The sequence below is a fragment of the Myripristis murdjan genome, chromosome 6, assembly GCF_902150065.1.
Source record: "Myripristis murdjan chromosome 6, fMyrMur1.1, whole genome shotgun sequence".
NCBI lineage: Eukaryota > Metazoa > Chordata > Actinopteri > Holocentriformes > Holocentridae > Myripristis > Myripristis murdjan.
In genome coordinates, this window is record NC_043985.1 from 15920736 (window position 1) to 15933638 (window position 12903).

General features: G+C 40.3%; 1 protein-coding gene across 1 annotated transcript in view; it reads left to right on the top strand.

Moving 5' to 3' along the window:
* LOC115360443 (coiled-coil domain-containing protein 136-like) overlaps positions 1 to 12277 on the top strand; it is a 20944-nt gene extending 8667 nt beyond the window's left edge. The window contains exons 4-10 of the mRNA XM_030053362.1: positions 1458 to 1532; positions 2671 to 2973; positions 3880 to 3997; positions 4850 to 5138; positions 5686 to 5817; positions 8956 to 9068; positions 9435 to 12277. Of these exons, the coding sequence (XP_029909222.1) occupies positions 1458 to 1532; positions 2671 to 2973; positions 3880 to 3997; positions 4850 to 5138; positions 5686 to 5817; positions 8956 to 9068; positions 9435 to 9447 (1043 nt within the window). The 3' untranslated portion in view covers positions 9448 to 12277. The remainder of the gene's footprint in view (positions 1 to 1457; positions 1533 to 2670; positions 2974 to 3879; positions 3998 to 4849; positions 5139 to 5685; positions 5818 to 8955; positions 9069 to 9434) is intronic.
* The last annotated feature ends 626 nt before the right edge of the window (positions 12278 to 12903 follow it).

A 12903-nucleotide genomic window follows, 5' to 3' on the forward strand; every position in this document is an offset into this window, starting at 1 on the left:
TTCTAGTAAAATTAATTGTCATGTTTCAGAACAAAAAAGAGAAATCATGACTAATACTGAATATCTAACATCCATAGCCATTTTGCAGTCTCCTCTGTAGGCTATACAAATCCACTTTATTAATACTGTAACATGTCAAGGTTATAGTTTCCAGCAATTAATGGATGAAGTCAACATCTTAACCTCAACTGTTGATTCTTATAAAACAATCAAACCAAAGAAACCTTACCACTTCACATCAGTAATGATTGTTTGCATTTCCACAATTCTAACACATGACCTCAGATATTCTGAGACCGCTGAGCTAAATCCCTGTCCTGGACTGTATCACTCTGAACTATTTAGCATAATCCAGTAAAACATCTAGCAGTGTAAATATTTATCTGTGATGACTGACAAGGTTTGTTCCTCATAGTCGCTAAACGGAGCATCACCTCATACCTTAAAAATGACGGGACACACGTTCAGGAGCCTCTAGCACTGAGTAAGGCCTTGGGTTTGGGGATATAATGAGCTCAGTGTGTGTGTGTGTGTGTGTGTGTGTGTGTGTCACACTAAAAGACATGGCGTGGTGAGCTCAGTTGTTTGTCTGGCAGCAGTGGAGGCATTCCTGAGACAACTGCGTGCACACTGAGGGAAGCTTCCAGACTGGACTAGATGTCCTAGACCGCATCATGACATCACTGCTGGGCCCCTCCCACTGGGCATGCTCAGCTGTTCAGGCTGTCCTGGACTGGCAGCTGTGTGGGGGGAATGGGATAGGGTTGGGAGGGATGAGGAGTGGGGGTCCTCAGTGTATAGTGGTTATAGGCTGACTCAGAGGTGAGGTGTGGGGGAAAGGTACTGGTATCACTAAAACCGTGGTCACTGCTCTATTGATGATCGCTGACGACCAGATTACTGATGACTTGACAATCAAACTATAATTACTGGTATCATTAGCAGGCCTGTGGCTGAAGCATCTTTCTGGACCAGCTGAAAATATTTGAAAAAGAGAATGAACAGTGTACAGTTTTTGTTACATCAGTACTAACAGAGATGTCATACAGGATGCTACTGAATTTAGCTGTGATGACACATACAAATACTTACCAAAAGAAAGTACATAGCAGCAAATCAAAAACCTGCAGAATAATAGCCCCATTAATCTGCTTTGTGCTTTCATTTCATCTTATTTGGGTGAAGGGAAGGCCATCGAGCAATATAGCCAGCTAATTAAAAGCAGTGGGGGAGGAAAATAATGAAACCAGCTATTAAAAAAGCAGCTCTCAGGGCTATTCTAATACTGATGGTCCTGCTCACAATATATTTAACACACAAACACAGGCACACATAAAGCTGTTTCAGGCATTCGGTTACACTTCAAGGTTGAAGACCTTATCAAGTTGTCATCTTTCTATAGGCCTCCTGAGCTGACATTTTCTTCTTATCTCTCTCCTCTCCTCTCCTGTCCTCAGGTCTGTTGGAGGATGAGCGTTTGGCCAGTGCCCACCAGGCAGAGGCTTTCACACGCCAGATCCAGAATCTACAAGGTATCGCCACAACAGAAACCTCAGCAATACAACACACAGTTGCGTGTTGTGATAACCTCAGACAGTAACGTGCTCATTTCATGCAAAAAACTGTCCAAAGGTAAAATGACCTTGATGAAAAGTATTTACATATCCCATTTGCCTATGGTTTTGTCAATAATTATCGTAAAATGTTGATTTTGCTGTGTGCACTGCCAATGAGGCACTATTAATAATGAGGAGACCATCCATCTTGTATGTCACTATATGGATTTCTATTGTCCCACTCGCTGTCTAATGAGTAGCAGCAGAGAGAAAGTGCTGCATAAGGATACTGAGATGTAATTGACTGGACAGTGTTAAAGCATGCCATCAATTGGCATATACTGTAGTTCTGGGGGCATTTTCATCTGTGTTGATGCTGCATTCTGCTTTTTTTAGTTGGGGGATTAGCTGAACTAGGGCCTTTTTTAACTTGGTCATGTCCTGGGCCCTCATTTGAAGTGATTTCAGCCCAGAGAAGGTACCACAAAGACATTTTGGTTTGAATTAAGTATTACATTGTTTAGAGGTCATACAGTACATTATGAAACAGTTCAAAGTGGTGAGATTAAAACATGATGTTGAAATAATCCGTCATACTTTTCTTTTTTTTTTTTTTAAATTTTGTTTCTAGTCAATTAAATTATAGTGAAATTCAGTTATTCTGAATTTTGCTGATGGGCCATCATGGACCACCAGAGGGTCCTCGAATCCCACTTTGAAAACCACTGACATGAGCTAATTTACGATATCTTCATTTGGGAAAGCATGATGACGTCTGAACTGTGCGGATGTGCTATTACAGTCTATTTTTAGCTGTTTGCGTTGTTATTGTGAGAGCTGCAGAAGATATTCCTTTCCTGAGAATACTGAACTTCTATTCTATCCTGAAACTGTATATAAAAGAAAGCATGTCGATTACCATCAGTTACATCAGCTGCTTTTTCACTGTGATGAATACATATTTGCAACCGCCCATCTCACCATGTTACACACACATACACACCCACACACACACACGCACATGCAAGACTATGTAGTCTCACCCACCCATCCCCTTGGGGACAATCTAACCTTCTCCTCTCCCCTCCTCTCCTCTCCTCTCCTGTCCCCACAGCCCAGCTGCGCTCGGTGCAGGAGGAAATGGACAGCCTGGAGGAGGAGAAGGAAAGTGAATTGGCTGAGGCCCAGGAGGAGCTGCGAGTTGCTCAGGAGGAGGTGGTGCTGCTTCAGCAGGCAGCGGAGGAGGCAGCAGCAGAGAGGGAGAACGACATTGCCTCCCTGCAGGAGGAGCTGTGTCGTCGGCGAGCTGAGCTGCAGCGCCTCAGCGAGGAGGCCCAGGAGTACGAGTTAGAGATCACCACGCTAAGGGCTGAGATCAGCATGAAGAGCCAGCGCAGGGAGGCCGAGAGGAGAGAGGGTGAGGAAGGAGAGAGATCAGGAAGCAAAAATTGTCTACAGAAGATGAGGGAACATAGGGAAAAGTTGTGGGAAAGTTGTGGGTGGAGGAGGACGCTATTTTCGACTGATGGATCAAAGAAGAACATAACAGAGAAAGGAAAGCTTAACACAGTCAGTCTAGGCTTCACACTTAATCTTCACACCTTATGTAAACAGCCATCAGCAATAAGGATACAGCAAAAACACAAAGACCTACAATCTCTGGCTGTGCTATGAAATTTATATCCATAAAACCTTCACTTCAGAACTAGCACACAACAGCAGACAGTCAGTCTTTGCGGGTCATATTATGAAACCAAGGGATGAGGTTGTGGACTTTCTGACTGCAGGCTCACATCATGGTTAGCGTCTCACAGCCAAGCACGTAAATCATTCCTGGGATTTAATAAACATTACAAATTAAAAATGTGCTTGCACTGCTAAGGCTCAGAGAATCAAGGGGAGTGGTGTGTGTGTGCTTGTGTGCTTGAGATACCAGGGAAGTGAAGTCATGACGTGCTAGAGAGCAAGGCGCTGTTGCATGTCAGACAATACTTCCAACACATGATATCACTGTGCGGCTATGGGGAAAGACGCAGTCTGGTGGGATGTATCTGCACAGAAAAGGTTAAGGGTCAGGTACATAAAGTGGACATTTTATCTTCATTCCTGCTCACATGATGTCATTGTCAAGCTTTTTAATCAGTTCTTTGATGAAAACGTCATCCAAAAAAGTATTCTGTATCCAAATGTATTTTAGTTTATATTTCAGCATTCATGTCATTGTGCTGTGATGTATCTATACATGCTGGACAGTCTCAAATAGGTGAAAGATTAGATTTTTTTTTTTTAATATCTGCATCTCCGACCCTCTGTGTTCTGTCAGGTGATGTTGACCTGCTGAAAGAGGAGTGCAGTACGCTGAGGGAGGAGTGTCAGACCCTGAAGGAGAACAACAGACGTCTCTCTGAGAAGCTGCAACAGCTGCAGAGACAGAGGACAGGGTGAGAGGTCAATGGCAGATCACTAATCAGCCAGCTCACTGGATCAGCTGGAGGGGGGACTCCCTCTGGAGTACTGGCTCTGACCCACATTCATTCACACCATGTCCCATTTAGTAAGCCGTGGCCACCTGTTGAATCACTGGGGTAAACTTGTGATACCGTATGAGTGATCACGAGTTATAGCACCGATAATAGCAATAATAATTGTAAGAGTGTTCTTGGCGGCTCTTATGGGTATTACACTGATGGAGCTAAGCATGAGGCACAGCCAAGTATCATCAACAACACCAAAAATAAATTATACATACATAATTACAGCAAAGTCACTCCCTCTGACTTTTAGATAGCAGTTATCAGAAGTGACATATTGTACTTTTTAATGGCACATTTATCTGGCGGCTGTAGTTAGCAGATGCTTTGTAGAATAAGCTTCTACTCACAAAACATCAAATCTGTTGCACTGTTACACGAGCCAAAAGTACATGGAGTAATTACAAGTTAGCAAACCAATAATTCAACACTCTGGAACCATTCTTCACAATAACTACTTTTATGTCTTATACTTATATACTGCTAATCAATATTTTTACTAAAGCAGCATTTTCAGTGCAGGACTTTAATTAGAGTATTTTTCTATTGTGTTATCGCAACTTAAATAAAGCATTTGTGGAATACACAATAATAAAAAAGGAGGGAGAAAGAATGCTAACTAGCTCCCGGATTATCACAAAATTTTGCATAACAACCAATTCCATTTTTGATTAAACATTGCTAGCCTTTTTTAATGGGAATTGTCAGCACAGCTGGAGCATGTCTTTGCTTAGCTGAAACTGTCTATTTTGTGTCTGTTAGCAGCTCCCACAGTGTGTACTTCTCACTGAAAGAAGACGACGCTGGGGAGGGCACAGAGGGGAAGGACGCGGAGACGGGCTCAGACGAGGCCATGACAGAGAGCTACATGACCATGGCCCAGTCTGAGAGCACCAACTGCCGCTTGGTGGACGCCTCCATTCAGAAGAACATTTCATTTGATGGAAAACCCATGACACCGACCAGCTGGACTGGGGGCATGGGGGAGATCTTCTCCCTGAGGGACCAGCTGAAACAGGCTGAGGAGAGGGCCTTGCAGGTCCAGAGAGAGGTACAATGTGATGCTACAACTACATATGGAAACAGAAAATACACAGCACAGATAAATGATAGTGGCCAGTAATTCTTTTGGTTTTGGTTTAACACGGTGCCAGAGCCATGTATGTTCATGTATGTCCAAGCAAGTTTTCAGTCACAGAACAATTATTTTGAAATACACAATAAAACTTCTGGCACTATCTCTGTAGTCACTAACTCTGTTTGGCATATGCTACCCATCTAGCATCTGAAATAAAAATGTGAGGCTCACTAATATCCTGACAGCACAACTTGATGAAAATCCACTCACTTACATGTAATAGCAATATACAAAAATAAACAATGGCAAAACAAAAGTCTATTGAGGCAGCCGCTCACTGTCACATATTTATTTTCACCATGATGACCAAGACTATGAGACACAGTACACCAAGTTCTGTTGAACTATGCAGTGTTGTGTCAGTTTTGCATAAAATCAGCTGTCAGTCAAATCACTAGTCAATTGGTCAGGATTAATGGGAGGAAAAGAATGAAATGTGTTTTGCCTCCGTGTCCTTCAGTGTGATGGTCTGAAGACGGAGCTACAGCAGCTGCAGGTACTGTATGACAGCAGCCAGCGGGAGCGAGCGGAGCTGGAGGAGGAACTGCAGCGCTGCAAGGCGGAGCTGGAGAAGCTGTCTGGGGACACCCAGGTGAGGAGCCAGGGCCAAAAGGCCAAGGACATAACTGGAATCAAAAGTCTGATGAAACTTAGAGCTGATTTTGAAGGAAAAACTCACCCAAGATACAAAAAAGACATTTTCTCAGTCACCCTTATAGTGCAATTTATCCATCCAGATAGTTTCTGGGTAACTTCTGTCTCCTGGCACCTGAGTAAAATTGGGGCTGGATGAGCTTTCTTTTGAGAGGCTTAAAAATTTAGATGTGGAAAACTCAACAGTGATACCTTTACAAAAAAAAAAAAAAAAAAAAAAAAAAAAGAATGAATAAGTGGATGGATGAATTTGCATTAATAAGAGCAAATTAGCCTTTTGCCCAGTGAGCGCTGGGATAGGCTCCAGCAACACCCGCAACCCTTGTGAGGATAAGCGGTTCGGAAAATGAATGAATGAAAAGAGCAAATTAGAGCTAACAGTTTGCAGATGGGAAACTTTGCCAAATCACACAGGAACTATCAAGATGGATCAATTGCACTAGAAGTAAGAGGGATTTAAATTTTCAAGAGACCTTTAGGTCTTTTATTTACTCTTGTATTCAGGGCTGGTCATTCCTAACCCTCTATGGTATTAATCATGATACCACTGGGGGAAAAATGTATGCACTGTTTTTCATTTAAAATGGGCCTCTCATACAAAACCAATGTCCATTTTCTAAATATTTTTAATTTTCCTGAATTTTGGAGTTTGTTTCTTCAAGTCAACATTGAACAATAATGGTAAAGAATAAAACAATTTTTCATGTAAAAAGGGAAATGTATTTATTTGAAACATCAATCTGCATAGACAAACACTTAAACAAACACATTGATCTAGTTCTGAATGCATTAGGAATGTTACATTTCATGAGAAATCAACTTGAATATTCAGTTGTTGACCTCAGGCAACACTGCACCATCACAGAATGAGAAATCACTATTTTTCAAAAATGTGGAGCATTGTACTGTGGCAGAGTCGCCCCAGGCTGTTGCAGGCATTTGAGGTGGCTGTGCAGGTGCACTGTGTTTCAGTGGTCTGGAGTGATTTGGATGTTTTTGCATCTGAGCTGTGAGCTGTGAGCCTTTTCATTATATATATTGTCTATGTAATCCTCCACTGGCAATGCTATCTCAGCTTTATTCTAAACCCCTACAGAACACATGGCTTCATCTCCTACATAGAAGTATAATACAAAATCATTATAAAATTATAATATTTGAAATAAAAATGATATAACATATAACATATAATGAGAGGTCTTAGTTAGTGGCTGTGGCACAGAGGAATTCGGGCCTTTTGCCTCTGGTCCTTGGGGGTGTGGTGTACTTGTGTAGCTGCCTGGAGCTTTAGTGGTGGCCTGGGGTGATTTCTGTTATGGTGCAATGTTGCCTCGGGGCAATATGCACATTTCTGCCATTTTCTGGCACTCATACATTCATATCTTTTATAAAGTTGTTCAAAAGACATCTTAAATTCCTATAAATGTGGATCAAATTTATATCTTGAAAAGGAACATTGATTAGAGACTCTCTTCAAGAGGAAAATTATGGTGCAGCAGCACACCTGCACATGTGCTGAAAGACGAATCAAAATAGCTTCCAGTGGGTCACATGACCAGTTCTTGCATTTTGTTGGTTGGTATTGGGTTCTTCCCTCTTGATGAAGCACTGACTCATGTTGCCTGGAGGCAACACTGTACCATAGAGAGCAAGAGCATCTGTGGACTAGGTTTCTTGTTACTCAAGTCATTTCTATTCGTAAAATAAAGATGACTTTGGTCTCAAGGTACTTTGGGCCATTCCAAGACCTGGCCTGCGCATGAAGGAACAAATATGGGGCTTTTTCTTTGCACGCATCATCAACTAACACACAACACACCTCACAACACACCTGCTGTATCCTGTGTCTGTTGAGCCCACATTTTATGTGTCTAGATCTCATGCTGCAGCAATATATGTTTTGATATGAACTGAGGTGGCCTGCCAGCTCATATCAATAAGTGTGCTGTTATTTAGGCTGTTATTTAGGCCCCCACCCCCCACACCAGTGTCTGTGTCCTAACGTCTCTGTGACAGCAGCACTTTAACGTTGTTGTTGGACAAAAACACATATCTGCAAAAAGTTGGTGTTTTCAGGGATCAAGAGCAGAACATCTGTTTTACTACTGACACCTATGAGTTCATGTAACTCATTAAAGGTCCATGTAACTTTTTAAGGACCACACACTACCAGTCCTGTTTTGATTTTTTCATCATCAGTCGTGATCATATCTGTCTGTCACAAATGCTGGTTTCATAAGTGTGTACAGAATATGCTTTGGTATCTAACTTAGACCAATTTATTTATATTCAAAAAATGTGAGGAACGGTTCTGTGAAAATCATGATGCACACACTTATGCAACAGATATTGGTTACAGACAGATATGATCACAACTGTTGATGAGAGGTCAAAATAGGACTGGTTTGGTATTTTAATTAAAGGGAAAAAAAATACATAAAAACACCAATGTTTCAGTTACGTGTTTTTTCCACCACAGTAGTGATGAGCTGTCTCTGCATTGTGTCAAACTGTCTACCCGTGCCTGTCTCTGATGCTGTCGTTGTTATCTGAATGTCCATGACCTCTCAACCAGTAGAAGAAAAGTTAAGTTATGGAAAAATAACCTCTAATATATAAACTATACAAAATGAGGAAAGGGAGAAGATGAACACCCTAAGTTAGGCATACCATTCACTCCACTTGTTTGTTGTTGTCATGTGACATGTGCTGCCTGTGTATTGTCTTTATTTTTGTCACCATAACTTTATGCACAGCCAATAAAAGCCACACAGGAATGCCCACACATGCCCGCATCGACTTGGATTGTATCAGATGATATTATCTTACCATGAACCTTATGCATTGTTTTTGCAGTGAACAGAAAATAAAAATCACTCCATCACAACCCTCCCCCTTTATACCACAGCCATCAATCCTGTCATATCTTTGATTTCATGGTGATTTGTATTTGTGGTGACAGTCCATTTATTTTTCTGTCAGACCTTTGTGTTTATTATTTGGCTACCTTCATCCATCTGTTCATTCATTCCCTCCATCTCCATGGTCCTTGTGTTTTTTTTTATTCCTTCCTCAGAGCTTCATCCATCCGTCTGAGCACCCTGTTCTCTCCATCCCCTTCATAGGAATGATTGTAATAGTGGCTGTGGTTTGGTGCTGGTTGTCGGAGCTGGCGTCCCAGAGAGCAAGGTATGAGAGGAGCTTATCTCTATCTGCTGCATAATGCTGTGTGTCTTAGATAATGATTGATGTGCAGTGGTGGGCATCCTCACTGTTCAGGATTCATTTAGAATAGCGGTGGTGGGGTCTAAACTGAGTAACTGCCAAACATGTTTGGAAAAATCTCTAGAGTATGAAGACAGTTAATTATATCGAGCATTTATGGACGATAGGCCTAGACGGGTGGGCAGTTTGGCAAATTGCTGTGTGATTTCTAATTTGTCACTGAGTAAATTAGTCTTTTGTAGGCCCAATATGTTTGTCTATCTTTGGGTGGTTGATGGAGGTAATCTCTACTGACATGTGACGGTCTCTTTTCCCCCTGTCTGTCCCCAGGGGAGTGAGGTAGGTTGGAACCCCATTTTGACTGTCACTGCAGCCACAGCAGTGCTTCTAATGCTGACTAGCTTGTTGAGAGCTGCGGCCCGATGCTGACTGAATGGGCAACAACTGCACAAAGACAGACATCTGCTTCAGACCAGCCCTCACTCTCTCCTGCCATGTCTTTAGATTGAACTGGAAATATATAACAAATATATATAGATATATATGTTGTTGAACTGACAAGTGCGTGGTGGAGGAAACATGGGAAATGCTGTTTCGAATAAGAGGGTACATGCAACGAAGAAGATCCTGCTTGATGGGCACGTGACGAGAAGATGGCGATGAGCTGATCCACAGTGGGGCAAAATGAAGACCAGTTTCACTCCACTAAATGTTTGCCAGTGTTGTGTCTAATCATTCCTTTCTTGTATCTGTGGATATTACTTTATCTTGCCTAGCTGACAATGTGATCAAACTGAAATTAATTAATGATAATGAATGTCTTGTAACAAATGGTTCTCCGTTTATTTACCCATTATTTATTATTTTGTTTGAATATCTTTTGTAGTTGTCTTTGGTAATAACGACAACATGCGTTCTGGACGTTTAATGCACTGAAATCACTATTCTTCATAAGCCCCTAAAAAGTTAATAGAAAGAGCAGTATGTGTTTTTGTTAATGTGTCGGTTTTTGATGCATCTAGAAATGCATGTCTGTCACAACTGTGACTTTGTGAAGATTACATTATGAGCAATGAACTCCCAGTGACCCTTTGCTTCTCCCCAAAAATTGTAGCTGCAAATTCAAATATGTGTTTGAAATGGAAAAGACATCAAACTGAATGAAGGTGTTACCAAATCAATCTACTACTATCCTGCTGCTTAGGGTTTGGAATTTTAGATATTGTAATATCGTAATATTGCATAAGTGTTGTCTTTTCCTTGTTTTAAAGGCTGCATTACAGTGATTTATTTTCTGAACTTATCAGACTGTTCCAATATTTGCCTTGACCCACTTAGTTATTATACAGGCATTACAGATGATTATTTATGAAAAATCTCATTGTGTAATACATATCGCCCAGCCCTACGAGAATCACACTGGTGTGATTATATTCATCAAAGGGTAAATCGAGCAAGTGCTTAAGAGATTTCAAAACATTGAGATATATATATTGTGTATCATCTAATAATATTGTGCTATTATTTATAGGCCATATCGACCAGCCCGATGCAGTTGTTATTCTGCACTGTTCAACACTAGGATAACAATACATTTTCTCTTGCCATTGTTTAACTGTGACTTTCCTTCTGATGTGGTTGGGGCCAGTACTTGTTCACAGTGTCTTTCTATTTGTGTCCTTAGCCATAGACCATGTCCATTCTGCCTGCCTTTTGCATTGTGTTGTGTGTGACTGAAATCAGCTGAAGTATGAAGCTAAAATAACAAACTTGTCCTAATTATCAGTGATCCCCCCAAAAATGACAGAACCTTGCCCTTTAACCATTAATCTTAAAATATTCACATTCGATGATTGAAAATCTGTACTTTGACACTTACAACTATGTTATTATACTTATTATATGTATGATTTGCTGTTATTCTGTTATCTACTCATCACCACAACTCATTAAGCTTGAGAACAAACTTTGCCACCATCAAGCTATGCTTTTCTAAGTATTGTGATTAAGGTCGATGGTGAGTCCAGATTTTTCCGGTTACACAGCATGACAATATCGACTGTCAGCATTTCTTTGTTCATCTATGGCTCGGTTCAAGTGAGAAACTGCAGATGTGACAAAGGCAGCTTGGCATTCAGCCTCATTGATGTAGCTGAAGAGAGCAACGAGGGTTAGTGGATTGCCGAGGGCATTTTCTAAATTCATATTCAGAAACGATACGGTTCAGAAATATATAATTAGGAGTGTGTCACAGTTTAATTGTTCTCCTGGCTGTTAGCTAAAAATATATATCTGGCAGGAGTCTAAAAATTACTGTTTACAATACATAAGTGATTTTTTTTTTTTTTTTTGTGATTTAGTAAATATATCTTTTAGAAATGAAAGTGCATGCTACCATACATATGGAAGAACAATATTTAATTTATGTTGGTTATGTTGTTTCTGTTACTTTGCATTTGATGTAAATAGTCAGATGTGAAATATAGTACTATGGGAGAAACATTTCTTAAATCCATTTGTACTAGCTTTGTAGAAAGTTTATTCTATTTTGAGAAAGCGTTGTATATTTGATAGCCAAATTATATGCTATATAAATGTTTATTTATGGTGGCGTTATTCACATGAACCGTTAGCACAATTTCCACTTCAGTACCTCTATGTTGGTGGTGTACTCATTGCATGCATATAGATTGCATTTGATCTTAGTTATCAGAAAGAGCATTAGGAAGCCACTTATATTTTTCATATGTATTGAAATATTTTATGAAATCATGTCATTAAACGCAACATGGATAAGCAATGCATCACCAATATTTTTTTTCTGCAGATGAACTTACCTTACACTTCAGAGACAGTCGCCCGCTGCACTGCAATTAAAGTCACTGTTTATTTAAAAATTGATCAATTTGCAATAGCTGGTCAGTTCCCAGTGACTGCAATAGTACATATGAATGTTGTCTCATTTTGACATTATTTCTGGGCTTATTTCATGGATAGTAACTTTGACATACTGTACTTTCACAAGTCTCTATATTGCACAGTGTTTCTCAGCTTGCTGCTTTGCTTCTTGATAGAATTGTCGTTTTCGATATAAGTTGTGGCTATTTTGTTACTTGGAGGTCTATTTTGTACTCGAAATGACTTGACAAAATAAATATACTCACTCCACATGATGTCTGAGCGCTCTGTTTTTCCTGGGAAGTGACCTCATCAGCTATGCACAAACTCAAGGTTTAAGGTGACAAGGAATCCCATTCATGAAATCACCAGCAGTCGTCTTGAGTGACAACCATCTCTTTCCTGGCATCATATTACATGGATTGTACAGTTATTAATAACCATCACTCCAGAGACATGTCATAAACTCTCAGACACGGATTCTTTTCAGACGGCAGTGACTGGTGTGTCATCGTTGTTGATGAAGGCTTCTAAATTACACTCATTACTCCACTGCCAGGACTCATAGTTTACTGAGTTCAAGTGTAGTTAATTGTCTAAAGGTAGCATTACTGGAGAAAGTGCTTAATGGTCTGCCATGCTTTCAAGGACAACTTATTAATGATTAAAACTCATACAATAAATGTGTGCAGCTCCATGCAGAAATAAAAGCCACTTGGAGAACACACCCTCTGCCACAGCTGAACATTTTGCCTACATACTGTTACACAAACACACAATCACTAAAAAAGTTTAAGTTAAATTGATTACTTGATTCTGAAAACATACCTTTGAATTTGGAATCAAGTCTCATATCGATATATCGTCAGTGAAAATCACTTATCTCCAAAATGTCAGCGTG